The 24,504-nt window shown below is 40.3% G+C and overlaps 1 protein-coding gene across 6 annotated transcripts in view; it reads left to right on the forward strand.

Annotated features, from left to right (window-relative positions):
* LOC135254976 (zinc finger protein 710-like) overlaps positions 1–24,504 on the forward strand; it is an 88,699-nt gene that overhangs the window by 26,056 nt on the left and 38,139 nt on the right. Inside the window, exon 1 of one of the 6 annotated variants that reach the window (XM_064335621.1) lies at positions 10,591–10,673. The exons of the other annotated variants lie outside the window; for them this stretch is intronic. Within the exon in view, the coding sequence (XP_064191691.1) occupies positions 10,629–10,673 (45 nt within the window). The 5' untranslated portion in view covers positions 10,591–10,628. Of the gene's footprint in view, positions 1–10,590; positions 10,674–24,504 lie in introns of those variants that run through there. 6 annotated transcript variants of the gene reach the window in all.

Genomic DNA, 24,504 nt, shown 5'->3' on the forward strand with positions numbered 1-24,504 from the left:
TTTGCATACAATTGTTTGTACAGATGGTCGTGGTACCTTCAGTTGTTTGGAAATTGCTCCTAAGGAGGAACCGGACTTGTGGAGTTCCACAATTTTTCTTCTGAGGTCTTGGCTGAGTTTCTTGGATTTTCCCATGGTATCAAGGGCAAAAGGCAATGGCTCTAAAGGTAGGCCCTTAAATGCAGCCACAGGTGCCAATTAACTCCCAATTAACTCCTAATTATTACAATTAGCCAATCAGAAGCTTCTAAAAAGTCATTACATCAATTTCTGGAATCTTCCAGACTGTTTGGAGAGACAGTCATATTGGTGTATGTAAACTTTTGACCCACTGGAATTCTGATATAGTGAATTAAAGCTGATATAAATTTGTCTCTAATCGATTGTTTTAAAATGACCTCTGATTTGAACAAAGTAGATGACCTAATTGACTTGCTAAAAGAAATGTATGGTAACATGAAATGTGAAAAACTCAGTTTGAATGTCTTTAGCCTAGGTGTATGAAATGAGGTTGATCAGCCACCAGTTATAAAGGTACCTGTCCCTTCTTTGGAACAAGAGTCACTGAGCTCTCCAACTGTCCCTCCCCGGATATAGCTGGGTTTCATTCTCCATTCACCCCTGCCCATGGGTCAGCCACCATGTGGTGTTCTGAGAAGTGCATGCACCCTCAGGCCGGGGGGAGCAGGAACATGTCAGGGGCGAGAGCATTCGCAGGGTGTTGCTACTCAGTCAGTCTACCCTGTATAAATAAAGGTTAATAAATAAATTCTTGAGGAGGAAGCACTAGAGGAACTCACCCATGTGTGTTTGGACTGTGGGAGGAAACTGGAGTACCCAGAGGAAACCCACACAGGGAGAACATGCAAACTCCACACAGAAAGGCCCAGGTCGGATTCAAACCCAGACCCTTCTTGCTGCGAGGCGACAGTACTACCCACTGTGCCACCCTCTTATCAAATAACTCACAACAAAAATTGTGTCTCTGTCCAAATGCTAGTTTTTTCTTGATTGGACTTTGTTCCAAAAATATAGACTTGGAACCAAATGATACACGTGGTTAAAGTGCAGACTCTCAGGTTTTATTATTTTGGTTTTAAAATACACTTTAAAACTTTATACATTCTGGATTCACCATGTAGAAATTACAGCACTTTTATACATAGCCCTTAATAAACCTTATGGAGGGCACTGTATGCTCATTCTCATTTATATATATATATATATATATATATATATATATATATATATATATATATATATATATATAAATCTTTCTGTATGAACCATGATTGTTTCTCAGCTTCTTAGTTGGTTATTAGTTTTTTGTTGACTAATGGGTTTCTCCCTTTCACTTCTTTTTCCTTTTTCTCATCTCTCTCTGTCTCTCACTCTCTGTTTCTGTATTATCTTGCTTTTCTTTCCCTCCCCCTTTCTCTCTCGATCTCTTTTCCCCATTTCTCTCTCACACCCTTTTTCATTTGTTCACCCTTACCCATCTACGACTACTCTAGCTTTCTCTCTCACCCCCCCCCACTCTTACTCTGCCCCCTTGCTCTCTCAATCTCCTCTCATACACTCTTGTTTTCTCTCTCCCTTTCCCTGCCCCCACTCTCTCTCTTGCTTACTCATGCATTCTCCCCCTCCCTCCTGTTTCTCTCTCTCAAACCATCATGCTCTTTGTTGTCTTCTCCCCTCCTCCTTTTCCTCTCACACTCATACAGTCTCTCATTCATTACATCCTTCCTTCTCTCATACAGTCTTCCTCGTTCTCTCACCCCTCCTTCTTTCTATGTCCTCTTTACAGAAAGCTTTCCCTCTGCTGTTCCTCTTTATATTCTCTCCCATCATTCTTTTTTGTACTTTTCTCTTCAACTACAGGCATTTTGCTTCCAATATCCAATAGCCAGGTCCCCCCATGCCAAATCTATATTCATTTTTAACCTCTAAGGGGAGGGGACATGAAGGATGCAGTCCTAAGATGGGTGTTGTGGCTATAGCGAAGCGTTTAAGCATTTTCCTCCTTTGGAATTCACCTGTACAGAAGTGTGGAAGTTGAGAGAACAGCCCAGTTCCTGTTGTTGAGTCTTTACTTTTCTGAGATGGGTAGGGGTCAGCGTGTTACCGGACTGGTGTTTCAGATTCAACAGTTTATATTCTTCAGTGTTCCATTAGACATAACAGATGTAATGATAGTAATCACAAAAACTATATTTTTAGTGAAATGTTTGATCAAAAGACAAGAAATTAAAGTAATCAATCCTACACCCCTCATTAATATCTGTCAAAATGTAATTGACTGATTAAATTCATATCATGGCTGTGCTTACACCAGTCACTCGGTGATAAGGCACCTACAAATCTCTTTGTGAGGAATGAATGTTATAACAATTATATACAATGATAACAGTATAATCTATATTTTATCTGCTGAATTTATCAAGTAATCTCGCTTAATCATTCACTATGCAAACATTTATAATGTAGTCAGTACTCAGAAGAGCATGAATTAGGCTCTTTAAGAGTAGAATTAGGCTCATGGTGAATACATGCTGTTTGAATTACAGTATACATATACAGTCTCAAAGCTCTGTGCTGACACACCTTGATGGAGAGTAGACTGATGTTAGCGTTAGGGTTGATCAATTTAATTTCCTGTCTTCAGAGGCTTTCAGTAAATGGAAACATTTCACTAAATGTCTTTTTATAATTCATTTTCTTAGTTTGTGAAATTCAAAACACCATCCTTAAACAAGTATTAGATCATATATAGTAGTGTATCAAATGTTTATATCATGTTTTCTGTAATGCTGCAATACATAGTGTGTATTGAGTATAGCACCATAGGTGCAGGAAATTTCCCACCAAAAAAAACTGCCTGTAAGTCCACATTCAAATTGTGAAAGGGAATTGATTAGCATTCACTGTTAGCTAGCGCTAGCCATATCAAGTTGTAAATTTGCTAGCTAGTTAGCTAGACATCCTAGTTACCCACAAAGATCCTACTGAAAAGATAACTGTAGTCCAGTTTTAATTATTTAGCTAACATCTAAATTCGCAAAGATGAAACGGTAGCTGATGTTACCAGAAATGGCTAGTTAAGTGGTTTGAGAAATCAACATTGAGAAGTGTAATTTCTACTACTGTCTGCTGCTACTGTCAGTGTACCTATCTGCTGCCTGCCTGTGACACTGTCACTGGACATACAGTTGAGGCCAATAGTTTACATAAACCTAGGCTAAAGATATTCAAACCCAGTTTTTCCACAGCGTTTCACATCAGAGGTCATTTTAAAACAATCGATTAGAGACAGATTTATTTCAACTTTAATTCACTATATAAGAATTCCAGTGGGTCAAAAATGTACATACACCAAGTTGACTGTCTCTTTAAACAGTCTGGAAGATTCCAGAAATTGATGTAATAAATTTTTATAAGCTTCTTATTGGCCAATTGTCATAATTAGGAGTGAATTGGGAGTTAACTGGAACCTGTGGCTGTATTTAAGGGCCTACTTTTAGAACTACTGCCTCTTGCCCTTGATACCATGGGAAAATCCAAGCAACTCAGCCAAGACCTCAGAAAAAAATTGTGGACTTCCACAAGTCTGGTTCCTCCTGAAGAGCAATTTCCAAAACACTGGAAGTACCATGAGTATCTGTACAAACAATTGTATGCAAATATGAAAATCTTGGGACCACACAGACACTGCATCGTTCAGGAAGGAGGCACAAATTAACTCCCAGGGCTGAACAAATTTTCATCTGAGTTCAAACGAAACCCCAAGACAACAACAAAGGAACTGGTGAAGGAATTGGAGGCATCAGGTACCAAAGTATCTACATCCAACAAGAAAGGCTGTCGTGCAAGGAAGAAGCCCCTTTTCCAAGACCGGCAGAATGAAGATTGCAGGTGATCACCAGGACGAAGACCTAGCCTTTTGGAGGAGTGTTCTCTGGTCAGATTCAGCAATGCCACCAAATAGTAAAAGTGTATGTAAACTTTTGACCCACTGAAAATCTGATATAATACATAAAAGCTGAAATAAATCTGTATCTTAGTTATTATTTTGAAATGACCTCTTATGGAAATAAAGTAGATCTCTAATTTACTTAACACAGGACATGTATGGTAACATGAAATGTGTGGAGTTGTTAAAAAAAATGTAGTTTGAATATCTTTAACCTAGGTGTATGTAAACTTCTGGCCTCAACTGTAACCATCTCCCATTGTTCTTGTCTGATGTTTTAGAACTTTAGAGCAATGGAATTTTGAAATTTTGACACTGATTTTGTAAGTTTGCATTTTGTCTCCCCTTGTGAAGTCTCTGAAGAAATCAGCATTAAAATTTTGTGGTCTCGTTCAAATTTAATAAAGTCTACAGCTATGGAAATATAAAAAGCATGCATGTCTCAAAATGACAGATAGAATGTGGGGGGGGCATGTGTCAGGAGATCCGATGATTAAAACTGAGTTATAAAAACAGCTGTTTTACATTGGAGTTCTGACCAATGCAACATACTGCAACATTGTCACACTTCCCTCAAGAGAAGGCAGCTAGGAAGCAATGAAAATGCCTTCAATGAGCTGTGTGTGATATAGCGCTACTTCTGGGGTGACAGGCTGGGTGAGGCATACCTGTTGGCAGAGGCATGCATGAGTTATGCCCCGGGTGAAGGCATCTAGCATACGGGCATCTGCACAGCCTCATCAAAGGTATGTCAGGAGCGAAGGTCAGCCGGGAACACGCACAGTGGTTCTCCTGGCTGTCATGCATGCTCATGGAGCTGCTGTGATAGGGACATGGGTGGGGGGTGGGGTGTCTGAATTGATGGGCCAGGGCCTGGTGTTTCACCTCTGCACTTTGGACACAGCCACCTATGCACATGCCTCATCCCAGCCATTGCTCACTGCGACTAACTGGAGCGTCCTCCTAAAAGCCTCATAGGATGTGTACCCGTCATATTGGCCCAATTTGAAGTAGCCACGGTGGTGGCTTCGCCCTGGTTCAGGCACTACACTCGTTGCTGCAAATGTGAGGGATTGGCCAAGAGATTTTGGTGAAGGACGTTCATAGGGTGCTGGGTTGAAGCATGTTCAACAGGCTCAACAGTGAAGCCCCCTCCTGACTGATATTCAGGAGGGGGCTATGTGACTGCTGAAGCCAGGAGGTTGCACACGGCAGTTGTTGACATATGATTATGTCATGCCAGATGAAGCAACTTCCCAAGGCTGAATGAGTTTGTGTGTTGGGGGTCCATTGATACTTTAGGAGCCAGGCCCACCCAGGGAGGCATCATAAATGTAACTATGTGCTTTCTTGTCCGCAATGGGTTTGATGGGTAGCAACCAGCTTATAAGGCTACAAGTGGTGTGGGGCACCAAAGTGTATGTAATTTCACTCTTATAAGGTGGAAATGTACTATTAGCTTGGGATACTCCTGTAGAATAAGAATTAATTGCTGTGAGCCAGTGTAGTTACTTTGGCTACATGCTGGGTACATGATGTTTGCGGGGGAAGGTCATTTGTAAATGCATCGACTTCAATTTTGTTGCTGCCTCATTCAGCTGAATGTTAATCTGTATGTAGGGGTACAGATCCTCTCCACTGTGTGGATCTTCCAACATTGTTACAAAGCTATTATTACCATCTTCCATGTAATGAACTGGTGAGCTTGTGAATCGGATCTTTTTGTTAGCCTCAGGGGTTAAGATCAGGTGACAAGGGATGGTGGTTACCTATGGTATTGCATTTTAGTAAGCCTTTGGTGCCAAAAAAGCAAATTTCCATACAAAACTACAAATTTACCCAGGCCATATTAAATTAAATTTAATTATTATGGACAGTATGTTTCTCTTCACACTGAACTAATTACTCTCCATGCATTGATTTTTTTTCCTTCCTGAGCCCCTCAGAAGAAGACATAAGATTGTCACGCACCTGTTTACACAGGCACACCCGCGCATGAACAAGTAATAAGTCTGTAATTGACTGATCAATGCTGAAATGGGTTGAACTGAGGGGTGCCTGCACAGAACCTTTGTATCAAAATATGTTGAGTATTAAACCTTAGCCTGGGATTACATGAATCCACCATCATTATTGTTTTGATGATATTGTTATTTTGATATTTCAATTAACATTACAATTAATAATGATACCTACCACAACGTTCTTGTGTCCATTGTTCATGGTAATGAATCATGATGAATAAATGGATAATAAGTCATAAAGCTGGCATTTGTTGCTCTTAAATTCAGATGCTATTATGCTGATTCTACCACATAATTTTGAATCTATTGTTATTTTGGTATTGCTACTAATAGCCTTCTGTCATGAAAAGTGTTATTAGCTTTTAGTATTTCTGTCTTTGTATAATGATGGTGCTGATGATGACAAAGTAATGACATATTAAAAAATAAATAGGCCAACATAAATAATGAGAATAGTTTAACATATTTAATTTGCTTTTAAATAATTTTCTGAAACGATGCTATGGTATTGGCAAGCCCCACATTCCGAGGGATGATTAAAGATATCTGTAATTACAATTTGACTAGTCAAAATGATATTAAAATCATTCCCAGTCAAATCTGCTGTGCCTGACTTGACGCAAGGCTTCACAATGGATTCATGCTTACTGCTAGAACTAGCTATATTCATGGCACTGGATAACTGATAGTTTATGAGCATTGTACCTTGTCAGACCTATGTTCTGTAGATGTTCCAAGGACCTAAGGTATACACTTATTGCAAGTTGTTTGGATAAATTTGATTTGCAAAATAAAATATTATATAAATGTAATGTTTTGCAAACCTAGTGTGATCAATTTTGGTTGAAGTAATAGCGGTGGCTGTTCTCGGGGGGAAAAAAAGTAAGAAAATGCCATGAAGTGGAAAGAGACGACGAAACAGATGATGAAAACTGACAAAAACGTTTGACTCTGGTTCAGGTTGGTCTGAGATGGCGGTCGCTGCATTAGTAGAATGAGGACCTCCTTACAACAAGGAGCACGTTTTTGATATCTACAACTGGATTTTGACCAGTTAAAATGATAATTGAAGATATCTCCAAAATAAGATTGATCTCCTTTCAAGATATTCGTAAGTTCTTTGTAGATATATTAAATGGACTTGTGAGTAGTAATAACTGAAATTTGAGACATCGTATTTTGACTATTAATATTTTTAATATCATTTTGATATCTTAAATCACAAGGAATTAAAGATATTGTAAGGCCATGGGTGTAAGTGCTTCATTTTTGCCGTGTTCCTGTTGCGTGAACAAAGTTCTGGAGACAGTCAGCCGATACAAGGATTCAGCCTTTAACTTGTTAATTCTTTGGAAGAATACAGATGGCATTTACTCCCAATTTGCAATACAGAATTGGTTATCTATCGCTTTTAAAACTGTCTGGACAGCTAGCTATCTTCCCTCCAACCCAAAATATATGTACCACTACTCTCTCTGACTCTCGTGCCTTTTTTCTTTTCTTTTTCTCTTCTCCTCCTCTCACACTTTGTATATCAATGGGTACAGCAGTTAAATCTTATGTCTTACAATATCTTACATTGGAATTATGACTAGTCAGAACTAATGTGGAGATATCTCTAATTTGAGTTAGGACTTGTCATAATTTAAATGGAGTGATTTCAAAAGTAATTTCAATCTTACTAGTCAAAATGTAATTACAGATATCTTAAATTAATGTTTTGACTAGTCAAAATGCAATTCGAGATATCTATAATGAGAATATGGTCAGGCTATTCATTGTTAAAAGGGCTTGACATATGCCATACTATGGTGCTGATTAAGGTAAAGTGGTGACGAAGATGATTACGTCAATTACAAAGATAATTATTTGTATTGCCTATGATTGTTACAGGCCAATTAAAACATTTTTAAAGACCAGATCCCACACACATTGAGTGTAACTCAATAAAGAGTGTAACTGTAACTTTTTCTAATTCCACTAAATCCCTCGCCTATCAAAACATTATCTAAATCCCTAATTACTCCTGCCCCAACACCTTTCCCAATCAATGAAACATAAACATGCAACTGTACATGACTGACAGAGTGCACACAGACTGGAGAAGAAAGGGTGAAACATATCATAGCGGTGGTCAGCAAAGCTACAATACACTGAGTGCTGCCACAGTCAGTATAATATGAGCAGTATTGTCAGATCTGGAAAAATTATTCCCAGACCAGGAAGTAACATCACTAAAGTTCTAGTGAAAGTTAACTAGGGTAGAACTAAAGTTTAAGGACTACAGTACTAATTCTAAGAACTTTCAGACTATGTCTGCAAGAAGCCCTAATAAAAGAAACCTATGACCATAAAAATACTGCTGCGTAAATTAGTACAAAAAGAGGTTGTGGTGGGGATGGGATGGAGAGCTAAGATGCAGACTAAATATATGTCGCTTCAGTCAGTGTTGCAATATGACAGATGATTCGGCTGTTCTGACCGCTTTGGGAAGTTATTTCTATCACTGTGGGGCCAGTAGAGGCAGGTATTGTGATTGGAAGATGCCATCATGTAGAGAAGGGAGAAGCAGTCCTTTCAAGATTGCAGAATGGAGAAATCTGGTTTGGGTGTAGAGGGTTTGTAGGTTGATTGAAGGTATGGTTTGTCTGCTTCATTCACTTCCCTGTTGACTAGTACCAAGGTTTTATACTTCCTGTGAGCTCTAATTTAATAGCCAGTGATGGGATGTGATATGCTTGAGAAGTGTGTATACGTGTGTTTGCATACTCCTGCATATATTAGTGTCAGTGACCAATTTATCGTACTGTATAAGCTCATTCCCCTTCTGAATATACACACATGCCTTGTAATTGCTACAGGTGAAATCTCCCCCAGTATTAACACAGCAGTGGTGCAGCTTATGTAATGTGTGTTCTCTTGTGTAAAGAGGTGATATCACCGCCTGTGGCCTAAGCTTGTTGCTTGCAGTAAGGAACTAATGACTAGATCTACATCCTCATGCATGAGCAGGCTCTTTCCATAATGGCCAACGGAAGTGAAAGCCTGCCTGTTGGCTGTCTTTCTGATGGGCCTGGCTAAGACCAAGATCCTTTCTCTCCTCTCTTTGTGCTCATGGGGAATCCCTTGTTGGGATTCAGCCAGAGAATTGTGGGAAGCGAAGAGGTTTTTGTTATTCAGCATGCATCCACTCTCTTTATCTCTTTCTCTCTCTGTGTCTCTGCCCCTCTTCATCACTCCCCCTCTCTCTATCCCTCTGTACACCTCTCCCTGGGTTTCATATGCTGGTTAGCAACAGTTCCAGACTCTTGTGCAAATGTGCAGAATGGACAATGTAGATTTCGTAAATATGGGCCTGGAATACCATGATGTTTGTGTGTGTTTTTTTCCTCCCCAACTTTCTCCGTTTTTTCCAAGACAGGTTCTGAGTGCTTCATGTAGGAACTCCATGTTGTTTTTTTGTGTTTTCTTAGCTGGGGCCCGGTTTATGTCTCTCACTCTCGCCAGCATTATACTTCTTTCATTCCTTCAGCTTCCTGCTCTCTCTCTCTCACTCACTCACTCTTCTTTAAGCAGCAGTTTTTCACAGTTTTCCTCTCTTTCTCTTACCAGTGGGTTGTGTTCAGGCATCTGATTGTGATGAGTGTGACCCTCATAATTTGCCTGCATTGACTTAATGACCAACAACAAAAATTGGAATATTAGAAATTAAGCTGTGTGTTTAATATGCAGGAGCACACCTTCTCCCCGCGGCCAGTTTTTCTCCATCCTCCTACCTGGCTACACATGGCCACCGGTCCTTATAGTAGTCTCTCTGCCTGGTACCTTGAGCCCAGCCTCACAGCCCAAAACTAATCTGAACTTCAGTTGTTAATTTCTTCCTTTTCTGTTTTTAATTTTCCCCTCTCTCTCTCTCTCTCTCTCACACACACATTTCTGCTCTCCCCTCACTTGCTTGATGGGCTCTTCTTTTTATTTTCACACTACCCATCCCCACTTTCCTCTCTCCTTTTCTCTCTCACTCTTCCTCCCCTTCTCTTTCTGAATTCTGTCACCCTCACTCTATTTCTATTCCCATCCCCCAACACTCTCTCTCCTTCCCTCTTTTGTTGCTGTCCCTTCCTGACTCTCTGACCTTACTCCCATTTTTTTCCTTCCACTCTTTTTTTTTAACTATATTATTTCTCCCTTCCCCTCCTCCCTCTCTCTCCTTCCCTGACTCTTCCTTCTCCCTCCTTTTTCCTACCATTCATTCTCTTGCATATCTGCCTCATTCCCTCTCTTCCCAAATACCTTTCTCTCTGTCGTTCTCTCTCTCATCACTTATTTGATCCAAATTTTAGTTTTACTATATGTGAGAGTATTCCACTATTTAATTTTTTAATAAGAGACAAACTGATCCTGTTTTCCACTCTGAAGTGAGGGAGTCTGACCGGTTGTCAGTGGCACACACCTCCACCTCTTTTCAGGGTAGTACGGCCTGAAACGTGAAGTTTGTGTGTGCGTGTGTGTGTGTATGTTTGCACAGCACAGTTGTTTCTGATAACAGCCTTGGTGGGAGGTGGGTGAGCTTTCTCGTCCAATAGATATAAATAGGGGCAGGGATTTTCTGTGCTGTTCATTCCTCTTGAAAGATGAGGTCGCTGAAACACCTAAAGCCCCACAGCAGAAACAATGTGGTGAGTCCTGTTTACACTTTCAAGTGGAATCTACTGCTCACTGGCTTTTTAAAGTGCTGGTGTGGGTCTATTCTGACACTGTAACAAACAGAATGGTTATCTAGTGATAAGATTTGCTGCACTGTTTTTCTGCTTTTGTTTTCTCTCTTGCTCTTCATCTACCTCACATTCATACTCCCTTTCTCTCCTTTCAGTTCAGTTTCTTTGTTAATTAAAAATGTTTGTTTTATTCTATCTATGTTTATTTTAATCTCCACCTCTTATTTGGCTTCTTCCTTTTTCTCATTTAATGGTTTTATGTGTTTCATTTTTTCTGCCTTTCATTTTGTTGCCTTTTCTTTTTCCCCTTCCCTCTTCCCCTCCCCTCTCATTCTCTCTCTCTGTCTCCCCTCCCTTTACTCTCTCTGTTTCTCTCTCTGTCTTTCTCTGTGCCCTCCCTCCATCTCTTTCCCTCTCTCTCTGTGCCCACTTTCTCTCTGTGCCCTCGCTCCCCCCTCTGTCTCTCTCTCTGCCCTCTCTCCCCCTCTCTCTCTCTGCCCTCCCTCCCCCTCTCTCTCTGCCTTCCCTCCCCCCCTCTTTCTCTGCCCTCCCTCCCCCTCTCTCCCCTCCATCCCTCCCCCCTCTCTCTCTGCCCTCCCTCCCTCCCTCCCCCCCTCTCTCTCTCTCTCTTCCTCTCCGCCCTTCCTCCCCCCTCTCTTTTTCTCTCTGTGCCCTCCCCCCGTCTTTCTCTTTTCTTTTTTTTTTTTTGAAAAATAAAAAATTTCAAATTCAAAATGCTTTATTGGCATGGCATATTTTGAAATACATATTTCCAAAGCGCAATAATCAATCAGAATTATAACAACAAAGATGAAAGGAATAACAATAACATGAATACTAATGAATATGAAGATTAAGATATAACTGACTGTATATGTATATTGTATATGTATATTAGTGTATAATGATAAACAATAATTATAATACTGTAAAAGACATATGCAGTTAAGCCCAAAATTCTTCATACCCATGTTATAGTAAATTTTTATTTGACGAATAGGTTTCTTCTGGCTGGAAATGACATAAGAAGGTGACGAGATGGTAAGACATTGTGTTAGAGATATTAATGAAAAATGTTACCTATTTCTATGTTTTTTTTATACACATTTTTTTTACAAAAAATGCCATGTCCAAAATTATTCATAAACCCTTGAAATTGTTGCAAATTTTTGAAGAAATGCAAGCTTCTATACCATTCCAAATGGTCCTGGTAATTTCTATCATGTTCTAGAACATTCTAATCAACTATAAATTGAGAACATCTGATGCAGTTGTTCTCTAGTCAGTTTCTAGTCAATTGCAAGTCATGGCTAAAACCAAAGAGCTTAGTGAGGACCTCCGGTTGTGCATTGTGGCTGCTCACAAGAAGGGGAAAGGCTACAAAGCCATATCCAAGTGTTTTCAAGTGCCAGTGGCCACAGTGCAAAGCATCATCAAAAAGTACAAGGAGTTCCACACTATGAAAAATCTCAAAGGGCGTGGTAGGAAGCCAAAAGTGACCCCATGCGCTGGCAAGAATGGTAGTGCGAGAGGCCAAGATGAATCCAAGGATCACCACCAAGGTCATCCTGAAGAATCTGAGCAATTCTGGTACCAACATCTCAAGGCAGACACTCCAGCGGACACTGCACAAGGCTTGCCTCCATGGACGCCGACCAATGATGACTCCACTTCTCCAAGAGAGGCACACAAAAGCTCGCCTAGCCTTCACAAAAGCTCACCTGGACAAAGAAGAAAGCTTTCGGTCATCAATTCTGTGATCGGACGAGACGAAAATTGAGTTGTTTGGACACAGGGATGTGGCTTTCGTTTAGCGAAAGAAAGGAAAAGCATTCAACCCCAAGAACACCATCCCCATGGTCAAGCATGGCGGTGGGAATGTAATGCTTTGGGGGTGTTTTCAGTCAATGGGCCAGGCAACCAAGGTAAACAGCATCATGAGAAAAGGGACTAAATTAAGGTTCTGGAGGAAAACATCAGGCAGTCTGCAGAAAACTTGGCCTTGGGCAGCACTTGACCTTCCAACAAGACTATGATCCGAAACATACAGCCAAAGTGGTCAAGAAATGGTTAACAGAAAACAATATCAACATTTTGGAGTGGCCCAGCCAGAGTCCAGACCTGAATCCCATCGAGAATCTGTGGAGGGAACTAAAGACCAGAGTGATGGCAAGGAAGCCTTCCAACCTCAAGGACCTGGAGATCTTCACAAAAGAGGAGTGGCCCAAAATCCCAGTGGAGACGTTCAAAAAGCTTGTTAGCAATTATAAGAACCTTTTGACTGCTGTGATGGCAAATAAAGGCTTTGCCACTGATTAGGGTATGAATAATTTTGGACATGGAATGTTTGTCAAAATGTTAAAAAAAAAGAAAAAACAAAAATAGGTCATATTTTTAATTAATATCTCTAACACAGTGTCTTACCATCTTTTGTCACCTTCTTATGTCATGCCTTTTCCAGCCAGAAGAAACCTATTTGTCAAATAAAAATTCACTGTAACTCCAAATTTGGCATGGGTATGAATAATTTCGGGCTTAACTGTATATGCATACATACATATGCAACACATATATATATATATATATATATATATACACATTTGTACATATATTAATTGGTGGGGGTTAGGGGGTCACTGCTGTCCCTCTGTCTGTGGCAGGTGTCTACATAGTGGGCTGCGCAATTTATACAACAGTTGGGTCGGGAAGTTTAGGTGTATTGTTCTAAATGTCTTAACAAGATGTTTTCTAATTTCTTTATATTTTTCACACTGGGTGAGAAAGTACAGCTCTGTCTCTGTTCCTTGTTGGTTACAGTGGGAGCACAGTCTCTTTTCCCGAGGCAACCGAGTCTGCCGATGGCCAGGCTGTCCTCGCTGAGTCTGTATTTTGTCAATGTTTTTCTGAGTTTATAATTTTTCACTGTGGTCAGGTAATCTGCAATAGTGTATTCACATATTAGGGCCAGGTAGCATTGTAATTTGTTAATTTGAATAGGTTTATAATTTGGTTCATTCAAATAGGTTCAGTTAGTATGTAGCTGTCCTGAGGCTGCAAAGGCTCCTTCGTTGTGGGTTTTTAGCTGGTTTCCTTTCATCCTTTGGCATTAAACTGGAAGTGGGTGATACTTTGGCAAGGTCTGGCTTATCCATCTCTCTCTCTCTTTTCTGGTATTTCTAAATTAATTGTTTAATGTGTTGTGTAATATATTCTGTATGTAATTTAGAGGTAGTGAGTCTGCATTCAAGAAAGAATGTATGATTTCAATGCATTAATCTACTAGACTGCTTAATACAGTTGAGGTCAAAGGTACAACAATACACCTAAGCTAAAAATATTCAAACTCAGTTTTTCACAACTCCGCACATTTCATGTTACATTACATTACAGGCATTTGGCAGACGCTCTTATCCAGAGCGACGTACAACAAAGTGTATAACCATAACCAGGAACAAGTGTGTTGAAAACCCTAAAGGGAAGTACAGTTCCAAGTGCAGGGAACGACCGCGTAGTTTAACATGGACTCTGTAGGTTAATCTGATTAACACAAACAAAAACAGCAATAAAACAGTCTATGCAAATAATACAAGCAATAGTTCAGTAGGCACGAGTGCAATAACTTTAAATTAAATTTTGTTATCTGGAGCATGCGCAGTCGGCGCGCTTGCTGTGCGTAGTCACATATTTTGGGCAGTGCGCAGACGTCCGCATAGGGGTCCGCGCAGACCCTTCGGACATGACGACATTTACGTCACGAGGACCAAAGCGGACCCTCGCGCACACGTGGACGCGGAAAGTATGAAGCAGACTTAACACAACAAAAACAGCAACAAACCAGTCTATGCAAATAAAACAAGCAATAGTTGAGTAGGCACAAGTGCAATAACTAAGTCAACTAAGATAAACAGCTTACCTAGCTACAACCCTAAGATTACATAGTCAATTAGAGACTACACAGAGGTAGGGAGGGATGGGGAGAGTTGCAGCCTGAAGAGGTGAATCTTCAGTCGCCGCTTGAAGGTGGTCAGGGTCTCAGCTGTTCTGACCTCCACAGGAAGGTCATTCCACCATCGTGGAGCCAGAACAGACAGGAGACGTGACCAGGAAGCGCAAGTGCGAAGAGGGGAGGGTGCCAGGCATCCTGAGGTAGCAGAACGGAGGGGTCTGGCTGGCATGTAGGGTTTGAAGATCTTGTGGAGGTATGCTGGGGCTGATTCCTTGACTGCCTGGTATGCTAGGACCAATGTTTTGAATTTGATGCGAGCCATAACGGGCAGCCAATGGAGGGTAGTGATCAGGGGTGTGACGTGGGAGTGTCTGGGGAGGTTGAAGACCAGACGAGCTGCAGCATTCTGAATGAGTTGCAGGGGTCTGATGGCAGATGCTGGTAGGCCAGCCAGAAGAGAGTTGCAGTAGTCCAGGCGGGATAGTACCATTGCTTGGACAAGGAGCTGGGTTGAGTAGTGAGTAGGTGGTGAGAAAGGGGCGGATTCTCTGGATGTTGTACAGGAAGAATCTGCACGCCTGGCTTACCGCTGTGATGTTCTTGGAAAGGGACAGCCAGTTGTCCATCACCACTCCGAGATTCTTGGCACAGGGTGATGACGTCACTAAGGTGTCCCCTAGGGAAATGGAAATACATTTCTTTTAGCAAGTCAATTAGGGAATCTACTTTGTTCACATCAGAGGTCATTTTAAAACAATCGATTAGAGACACATTTATTTCAGCTTTAATTCACTATATCAGAATTTCAGTGGTCAAAAGTTTACGCAGACCAATTTGACTGTCTCTTTAAACAGTCTGGAATATTCCAGAAATTGATGTAATGACTTTTAGGAGCTTCTGATTGGCCAGTTGTCATAATTAGGGGTTAATTGGGAGTTAATAGGCACCTGTGGCTGTATTTAAGGGCCTACCTTTAGTGCCACAGCCTTTTTGCCCTTGATACCATGGGAAAATCCAAGCAACTCAGCCAAGACCTCAAAAAAAAATTGTGGAACTCCACAAATCCGGTTTCTCCTTAGGAGCAATTTCCAAACAGCTGAAGGTACCACGATCATCTGTACAAACAATTGTATGCAAATATAAAAATCTTGGGACCACACAGACACTGCATTGTTCAGAAAGAAGGCATAAATTAACTCCCAGGTCTTAACAAACTTTCGTCCAAAAGGTTCAACTGAACCCCAAGTCAACAACAAAGGAACTGGTGAAGGAGTGGGAAGCATCAGGTACCAAAGTATCTACATCCACCATTAAGAGAATCCTACATCGCCATGGCCTGAAAGGCTGTCACGCAAGGAAGAAGCCCCTACTCCAAGACCAGCATAAAAAAGCCAGAATGAAGTTTGCGGGTCATCACCTGGACAAAGACCTAGCCTTTTGGAGGAGTGTTCTCTGGTCAGATGAAACAAAAATGAACTGTTCGGCCATAATAATCAGCACTATGTATGGAGGAAAAAGGGCGAGGCTTTTAATCTTTTAATCGGAAAAACACCATCCCAACTGTGAAGCATGGGGATGGCAGCCTCATGTTGTGGGGGTGTTTTGCTGGAAAAGGGACTGATGCACTTCAGAAAACAGATGGAATCTTGAAGAAGAAGGATCATATAAAATACTGAAGCAACACCTCAAGACATCAAATAGAAAGTTAAAACTTTGTCGCAACTGGGTCTTCAAACAGGACAGTGATCCTAAGCATACCTCTAAAGTTGTAACAAAATGGCTTAAAGACAACAAAGTGAAAGTATTGGAGTGGCCATCACAAAGCGCTTACCTGAATCCCATAGAAAATTTGTGGACTGAACTGAAAAAGCCTGTCCGAGCAAGGAGGCCCACAAACCTGACTGAGATACATCAGTTCTGTCAGGAGGAATGGGCAAAGTATTGTGAGAAGCTTGTGTAAGGCTACCCCAAGCGTTTGATTCAAGTTAAGCAATTAAAAGGCAATGCGACCAAATACTAACAAAGTGTATGTATACTTTTGACCCACTGAAAATCTGATATAGTACATAAAAGCTGAAATAAATTTGTATCTTAGCTATAATTTTGAAATGACCTCTTATGGAAATAAAGTAGATACCCTAAATGACCTAACACAGGAAATGTATGGTAACATGAGTGTGGAGTTGTGAAAAATTGAGTTTGAATGTCTTTAGCCTAGGTGTATGTAAACTTTTGGCCTCAACTGTATTGAATTCAATGTTTTAATCTTAAAACCTGACATAGAGCTTGTTTTGACTTGTTAGTTGATTCCACTAGTTCACTGTTGACAAACAGTCAATGAATTTGGCGATTTAATTGATAATTCTTATTTTTAATGATAATTATTACATTTAATCACATAAAATATATATTATATGTGGGTTAAGTGAGGGGTTCTAGCACGCAATCGCTTGTGTTCAGTATTCAGAGTGTTGAACATTTTAACAAGGGCATTAACTGTTGGAACTGCTGGATTCAGAAAATAAACATTTTTATTTAGTCCTTGCTTGTCCACACTATGTTTTTTAAATTTAGGATCTATACTTTTTAATCCAAATGCTGCAGAGTACAAACCCTGAAGATTCCATGACGTAATACTAAAAGATCTCATTTTGAATTGACAAATAAAAATGATATAATCCTAAGTATAATAACAAAGTATCTAACACTAAGGTTTTTATTCTTCATATTGTTATTTGTATTTATTTACATATGAGATATTTAATGAAAAACACCATTATGCCAGGTTTTCTCTTCCTACCCTGTTGGTTGTAGCCTGTAACAGCAGGGTTAGTTCAGGGGTCTCATTTATAAAACAGACTTACGATCAATTTTGATCTTAAGTATGACTTACGCAGAAAACCACATACAAGTAGTTATTTATAAAACCTTACTTTGACGTGGAAATGATCTTATCTATACGCAAAGTCTAGACTTGACGTAAGTGGTTTTCCTGCTGGTTATGTAGGGGTATTGCAGTATGCGTCCAAGCCTGTGGTGAACTTTGCATTAGCTTTTTGCTGCCCCACCTTATTCACTGCAGCGGCGACACACTCCCAAGCTACCTGTTTGGCTTTGTTTGTCAACCCACTATTTAGTCCACCGAATAATACGTGTTGCCCGTCTTCAATCTCCTCTACCATCGCCATGATCTGGTCTTCCAAAAAGTTTGCTTTTCATTTTTGGTTCATGGTTATTCCTGACTTAACCCTTATTTGTGCTAGCATTATGTAAGAGGAAATCGCTGATTGTAAGGCACGTTCAGGTACCGTCAATTTTAATTTGAGATTTATAGATCACAGGTGCCTAAGTTACAAATGGGCTTCTTAGAACCTGCATAAGCAAGGTTCTTTATGCTCAGTATCTTTTATGAATTGAACGTAAGCACACCGTCAGAAATGATCTTAAGACTAAGTTCAAGTATAAATCTAAGAACATTTTTATGAATGAGGCCCCAGCAGTCTGCCGCGGAGGATCCCCAGCAGGTGCTTGATTTCTCCCAGTTCTGACGGGGCAGGGGACGTGGGTGGAGGAGGGGGTTTTGACAGGGCCGCAGCATAGCTTTGGGGCTGCTGCTGTACAGAGACTCTGCTGGTGGGGCACGGCCGGTACTCAGGGCGTGGGGTGCTGGGGTGTCATGGGGGGACAGGAGGACGAGCAGAATGACGTGGTCTCTGTGGAGCTCTGTGTGTGTGGGCAGGGGGGTTGCAGCTGCATTCTCTGGCGCCCCCTGTTGGCATATATGTAAGGCAGGACTGTTTGGTTGCATCCCAGGTCTGTATCTTTTAAGGTTTTAGCAAAGATGCATCCCAGGTCTGCATCTTTTAAGGTTTTAGCAAAGATTTTGACCCCTTTCTGTAGATAAGTTGGAGGGAAGGGGAGGAGTTCAGAAAATGGAGGGAAAAAGTAGAAAAAAGAAGGGTGTGGCTGGTTACACTGGAGGGCACAATTGATTGACGAGGAAGTGGGTGCTTTAGAGTCCTAGTTTTATCTCTGTCTCAAGTAGCAGATCTGCTAAAAAGTCTTGAGAAAAGATTTGTAAACACAAGATTGATGACTGTTGGGATTGTTTGGACCAGTTTTCTGTGTTTGTTTGACACTCATCATGGGACCATACCAGTGGTGAAGACTTGGGTGAAATCAACCTTTTTTCACTGTTGGTTGTATTCATTTTGCTGAGGATCAGACTTTTTGGTTTGTGAATTTGGAATATATATATTTTTATTTTTATTTATCTTTTTTGTGGTATGTATTTATGTATCTGGGACTTTGCTGAGGACTTCCTTACAGGAGAAACAGAACTGACCAAAACAGTAAGGTTTGCATGGCATGGATGTGAACAATACTGATGTTGTTTGTTGGATATGTTTGTTGTCATAAGAAACCCAGGGATTAATATCCTTTTTGATTATGATAATTCAGTCCTCCCTTTATTATTTCTATGAGCGACTGTAGCAAAAAGCTAGAGAAGCATTATACTGTATTGGTATGGGGCATGCCGCCCCACCAAGGTGCAACTTGCCATCCCAATAGGCAAAATATTGGTAACATTCTGTACATAGTTATGTAGAAAAAATGTTTTTGTTATCCTCCGGAGCCAATTTCTTCTGTGCCAGCAAATATGTTGGATGTCGCCCAGCGCTTGCATTGGCTGCTAAGGGGGCGTGTACCGCCGGTAGCAATTCATGGAACTTGTCTTTCTTCACTGAGATCATATTTTGGAAGTGTCCCGCCTCTATCAGCCTTTCTAGCAATGTGTACGTATTCACAGTTATAAGTCGCAGGAAGCAAAAAAGGCATTAGTAAAGTTACCGGTTACTGTGAAGTGATGTTTCCAGAGGTTCAATTTCATCGTCGCAATTAAGGAATGTTCATGTTCCAAGTCTGACAGTTGATAACCCACTGTAAAAGAGGCTGTATTAATATAGCAAAATGTATTTGTATGTTGTAGATTTTTGTTACTTTCAGCAGTTTAATATGTGTAATTTTGCAGAACTTGCATTTTAATAGGTAACAGCATTCAGTCCTCTGGAATAAATAATAAATATGAAATATTAATAATACATATTCTGTATATCAGCAGTTCCAATTTGCATACACCTGTCGTAGACACAGATGGGCTTGATGTGAGAGTGACTGCAAGTAAAGTGAGTGACTTTCTTCCTGAACTCACCGCTCCACCTGTAAAAAAAACAATCCTCTGGGGAAAAGCCTCTCTCTGTCACCTCTCAAAGTTGGCAGCCCTGTTATGACATGAGTTACAACTTACTGTAGCCAACTGAGTGATTAATAGAAAAACTACAATGTTGCCTTTTAGTTTAGCTCTGTTACATCTGTAATCTTCACGTCTCTCATGGCGAATTCAGCTTTTTAAGCTGTAAATCTCTCGGAAAGAGATTTTTTTTTAATTTAGGGAGAAGTTGAACCTTCCTGTGCATTGCAGGATGCATCAATAATCGTTATTTATCATGTGTTCTCCCTTTTCTGTAACTTGAAAGGTTTTGAAAAGACCATTTAAAGATTTTTCCTAATGAATTTAATTAATACATGATACATTCTATTAAATGTTATGCAAATTAGCGGAAGTAACCGGAAGTAAACAGGCCTGTTTTCCGTTTTTGTGAGGGAGGAATGTATATGGCACAGAGAAATATATCTTTCTGTGAAAGGACAAGGTCTTTTTTTATTTTAATATTTAAATTTGCCAATTTAAAGGATCTATAAAATTGTGTAATTTAGATTTGTACCTGGTTTTTATTCCCCTTGAATCTCTGCCCTGATGTACAGTGCTAAACCTTTTGGAGAGTATGATGATCTCTCTGTAGTCTGGGGGACAGTGGGTGACCATGGCTGCCTTACACCATGTTTCCTGTAGGATCATAATATCCATTTCCTTTACACTCCTTTGGAAATTGCAATGTAGAGTCTTTAATTCGAAGGCTGATTTCAGGCCTTGGATGTTCCACATACTGATAGAAAATGAAGTCGTATTAAATAAGTAAACCATTTTTTGTTTAAAATGAGATAAACCTGTAAAAAAACATTTGAAACTATATTTGTAATATATCAAAACTTCTGGAGTGTATTTTACATATAATTGCATTATACACCACTTCACCTCTTTTTAAAATTTTAGTTTTATTTTATTTTATTAGAAAGAGCAGATGAATTAACAATTAACAATGTGGGACAATTTTTTTTTAAATTTAAATGAATTTGTAGCTTTATGGTGCAGATGATTTATAGTGGATCAAATTGGTTGTAAAATAGCCAGCCAAAATCCAGATAGTACATTTAGGTTTTAAACTCTTTATCTTCATAGTTGGTGGCTGTCCTGATTTTATGACCCGTAATTCACAGGTTCTACTGAATTGCTGTGCTCTGCGTTGCTGCACCAGGATTATTTGATATGATTTCACATGCTATGGCTATAGCTATTTGTATTTGTGTTGCGTAACTGTGTTGTGTGTGTCTCCTGCATCATAAATTAATGGCCTCTTTTGTTCACAGTTTATTTACATCACGCAAATAAGAGAGTAGGCTACTCATAGCCTTTAGCGTTTCTCATATATAACTGGGCTAACCAGCTACTGTAAACAAATTGCTTTTTATCCTATAGGTCTACACATTACTCAGGAAAGTTTGTCATTGCAATATGGAGGCATTAGAGGGAGAAAGACACGTAGAGCTTACCACCAGCCACCAGTGTTAAACACATTCCAGTTTCAGACCCAGACCCAAGGAATCAGCATGTCCAGTTCCTTCACGGAGTCGGTCCCCACCGCTTTCAGTTCAGGAACTGAACTGTTTTTGCTTCAGTCACACTGACGAAAGGGCCTCAGAGCAAAGCATGGCCAATGGTGAAATATGGTTAAATAGGAGGAGTAGCTGCCACTTCAGCAAATGGCAAGTTTCCAATTTAACTTACAGAGGGGAGAACAAATCCTTGCATGGAGATGAGTCAGTTCCTTTCGTGCACCAAAAAGATTAGTTCAAAAGGAACAAATCGTTCATGAACGACACACCACTCTGTAGTAGTAGTGAGGCTTTGAGGAAGCTCTGTTTATTGGGGCCCAGTAGTCAGACTCATGTTTTACTCTCTAACACTGCCTATCTTTTGAAAGAGTCAAAGGCTATGAGGGCAGCCTCACCTTGTTGCACCATTTCTGTGCCATTCTGATATCAATTGTAATAGCACAGTCAATTGTGCTTTCATCACTATTCTCAAATGTATATATCTGATGTCCTTTGCAAATTCCCCTTTTTGTAACATGTTTATAATGTTTGCTGAGAGCTGAATGCCATATTGATGCATACTCTGTATAAAAGAAGTTAGTAATGACACCTTTTCTGCAGCAATGACAATTTGACTGCAGTCTTTAAATAGAATCTCTGGAATCTCTCTCTGAATTTTTTGTTTATATTTCATTCTGCCACTCTCTGTATGGATCTCTGGTGGAAACTGAAAGAGGTCCCTGGCTAGTGCTGCTACTGGTGCTGCTGCTGCCATTGTGTTACAATGTATCAATTATTTAAATCAAATTTTAAAAATGCAAGTAGCTCAACCATCCAATCAGAGGAAGGGCAGAGAACTGTCAGAACTCCACTGTCAACTGTCACTCTGTCAGTGATCTCAGCTAGTGTAGCTAATGTTAGCTAATTAGCTAGCTGTCTTACTAATTCATATAACAGATTCTCTCAGGATCTTTTGGCTTTTGGTTACCTCCAATTTGGGGGAGTACACAGGTCTATCTAGGATTATCCCCAAAAACAATCCCTTTTTGTTGATGAATCCTTGTTTTTATCCTTCCTTCAGAAAATTCTCTCCCTTTTTGTCCAGATGTCCTACCAACAGTTGTTTTCCTTGTGCTGTTCTTTATTAGGGGTCCAAGCAGCGAAGCTGGTGGAACCCTATTGTATCTGTTAGGATTATTATTAGGGGTCCAAGCAGCGAAGCTGGTGGAACCCTATTGTATCTGTTAGGATTATTATTATTAGGGGTCCAAGCAGCGAAGCTGGTGGAACCCTATTGTATCTGTTCGGATTATTATTATTATTATTATTCTTATTTTTCTCCGCTAAAAGTGTCTGAGGCTCAGCAACCATAAGACCTAGAGCAACCAAATGTGGCAGGTGGGTTTCTATGGCCCCCCACTACTCAGGCACTAAAAATCACCTACGTGGGCCAGATGGTGGCGCTATAACAAAGGGTAATGCGTAAAAGGGCATAACTCCCACACCGTAAGGTAGATCAACACAAAACTTCATGGACCTATGCATCTGAATGTGCTGTACAACTTTGTCATTGGCACCACCTATGTCCGCCATATTGTTTGCCCGCCATTTTGACTTTTTAGTTGGGGCGTGGAAGTTTTCTCTGCTAAAATGTCTGAGGCTCAGCAACCATAAGTGGTAGTCCAACCAAATTTGGTACGTCAGTTCCTATGGCCCCCCACTACTCAGGTACGACAAATCACCTATGTCGGCCAGATGGTGGCGCTATAACAAAGGGTCCTGTTTAAAAGGTCATAACTCCCACACCGTACGTCAGATCAACACAAAACTCCATCGACTGATGCATCTGAATGTGCTCTACAACTTTCCTATTGGGACTACATATGTCCGCCATATTGTTTGCCTGCCATTTGGACGTTTTTATTAGGTGGGGTGCAGAAGAGCTGTGGCTCCAAATCTAAACGGTTACGACATCTAGTAAACTTCTCTACGGCAAGCGACATCCATGGCGACGCAAGTAATCCGACACCGTAGGGTCTAGTTTTTATCAGTGAGGGGAGGGTCTGAACGTCGGGGAAGCAGTGGAAGACAGTGGCAGACATTATTTAATATTGACATTAGTAATATTGAATATAAACAAAAGACGTAATTTATGCTGTAAATCTTATTGTCAATTTAATCTCTAAATCGACTGTAAGTTTAGGGTTGTAACTAGGTAGTTGTTTCGTAGGTGACTTAACTCGTCTTAACTATTGCCGTAGGGTCTAGTTTTTATCAGTGAGGGGACGGTCTGACCGTCGGGAAGCATTGGAAGACAGTGTCGGGTGAGTTCGTTCAATTTTTAAATCTGTCATTATGCTGAGAAATAGCTAAACCATTTTATTGATAGGTTCTGAGTTTCTGTGCAAACGCGCGAAAACACGCTGGTATAATGAAACAATGACGGTAGCCTAATAGTCCGTTTCGTTCCGTTGCTACCGTAACATAACGACCTACAGCTGCAGTTTCTCGCTGCAATTACTAATATTGAATATAAACAAAAGACGCAATTTATGCTGTAGTCTGCCAATGTCTAAATAAATAATACAGTGCATTTGAAGACAATATCGGGTGAGTTCGTTTAGTCTTTAAATCCGTCATTATGCTGAGAGAAATCGTATTCTCAATTTCATCTCTAAATTGATTGTAAGCTTAGGGTTGTAACTAGGTAGTTGTTTCGTAGGTGACTTAGTCTTAACTCGTCTTAACTAATGCTTGTATTTTTGCATAGACTGCGTTGTTGCTGTTCTTGTTTGTGTTAGTGTTAATCAGTTTAACCTACAGGGTCCAAGTTGAACTATGCGGTTGTTCCCTGCACTTGGAACGGTACTTCTCTCTAGGGTTTTCGACACACTTGTTCCTGATTATGATTATACACTTTGTTGCACATCGCTCTGGATAAGAGCGTCTGCCAAATGCCTGTAATGTAATGTTATGTAATATTTCATAGCAACAAGATAAACCCGACATTAGCCCTAAAATATGCCAATACAGCAGTGAAAACGCTGCTCACTGAATAACGAAATAAACGAG

The sequence above is a fragment of the Anguilla rostrata genome, chromosome 5 (assembly GCF_018555375.3).
Source record: "Anguilla rostrata isolate EN2019 chromosome 5, ASM1855537v3, whole genome shotgun sequence".
NCBI lineage: Eukaryota > Metazoa > Chordata > Actinopteri > Anguilliformes > Anguillidae > Anguilla > Anguilla rostrata.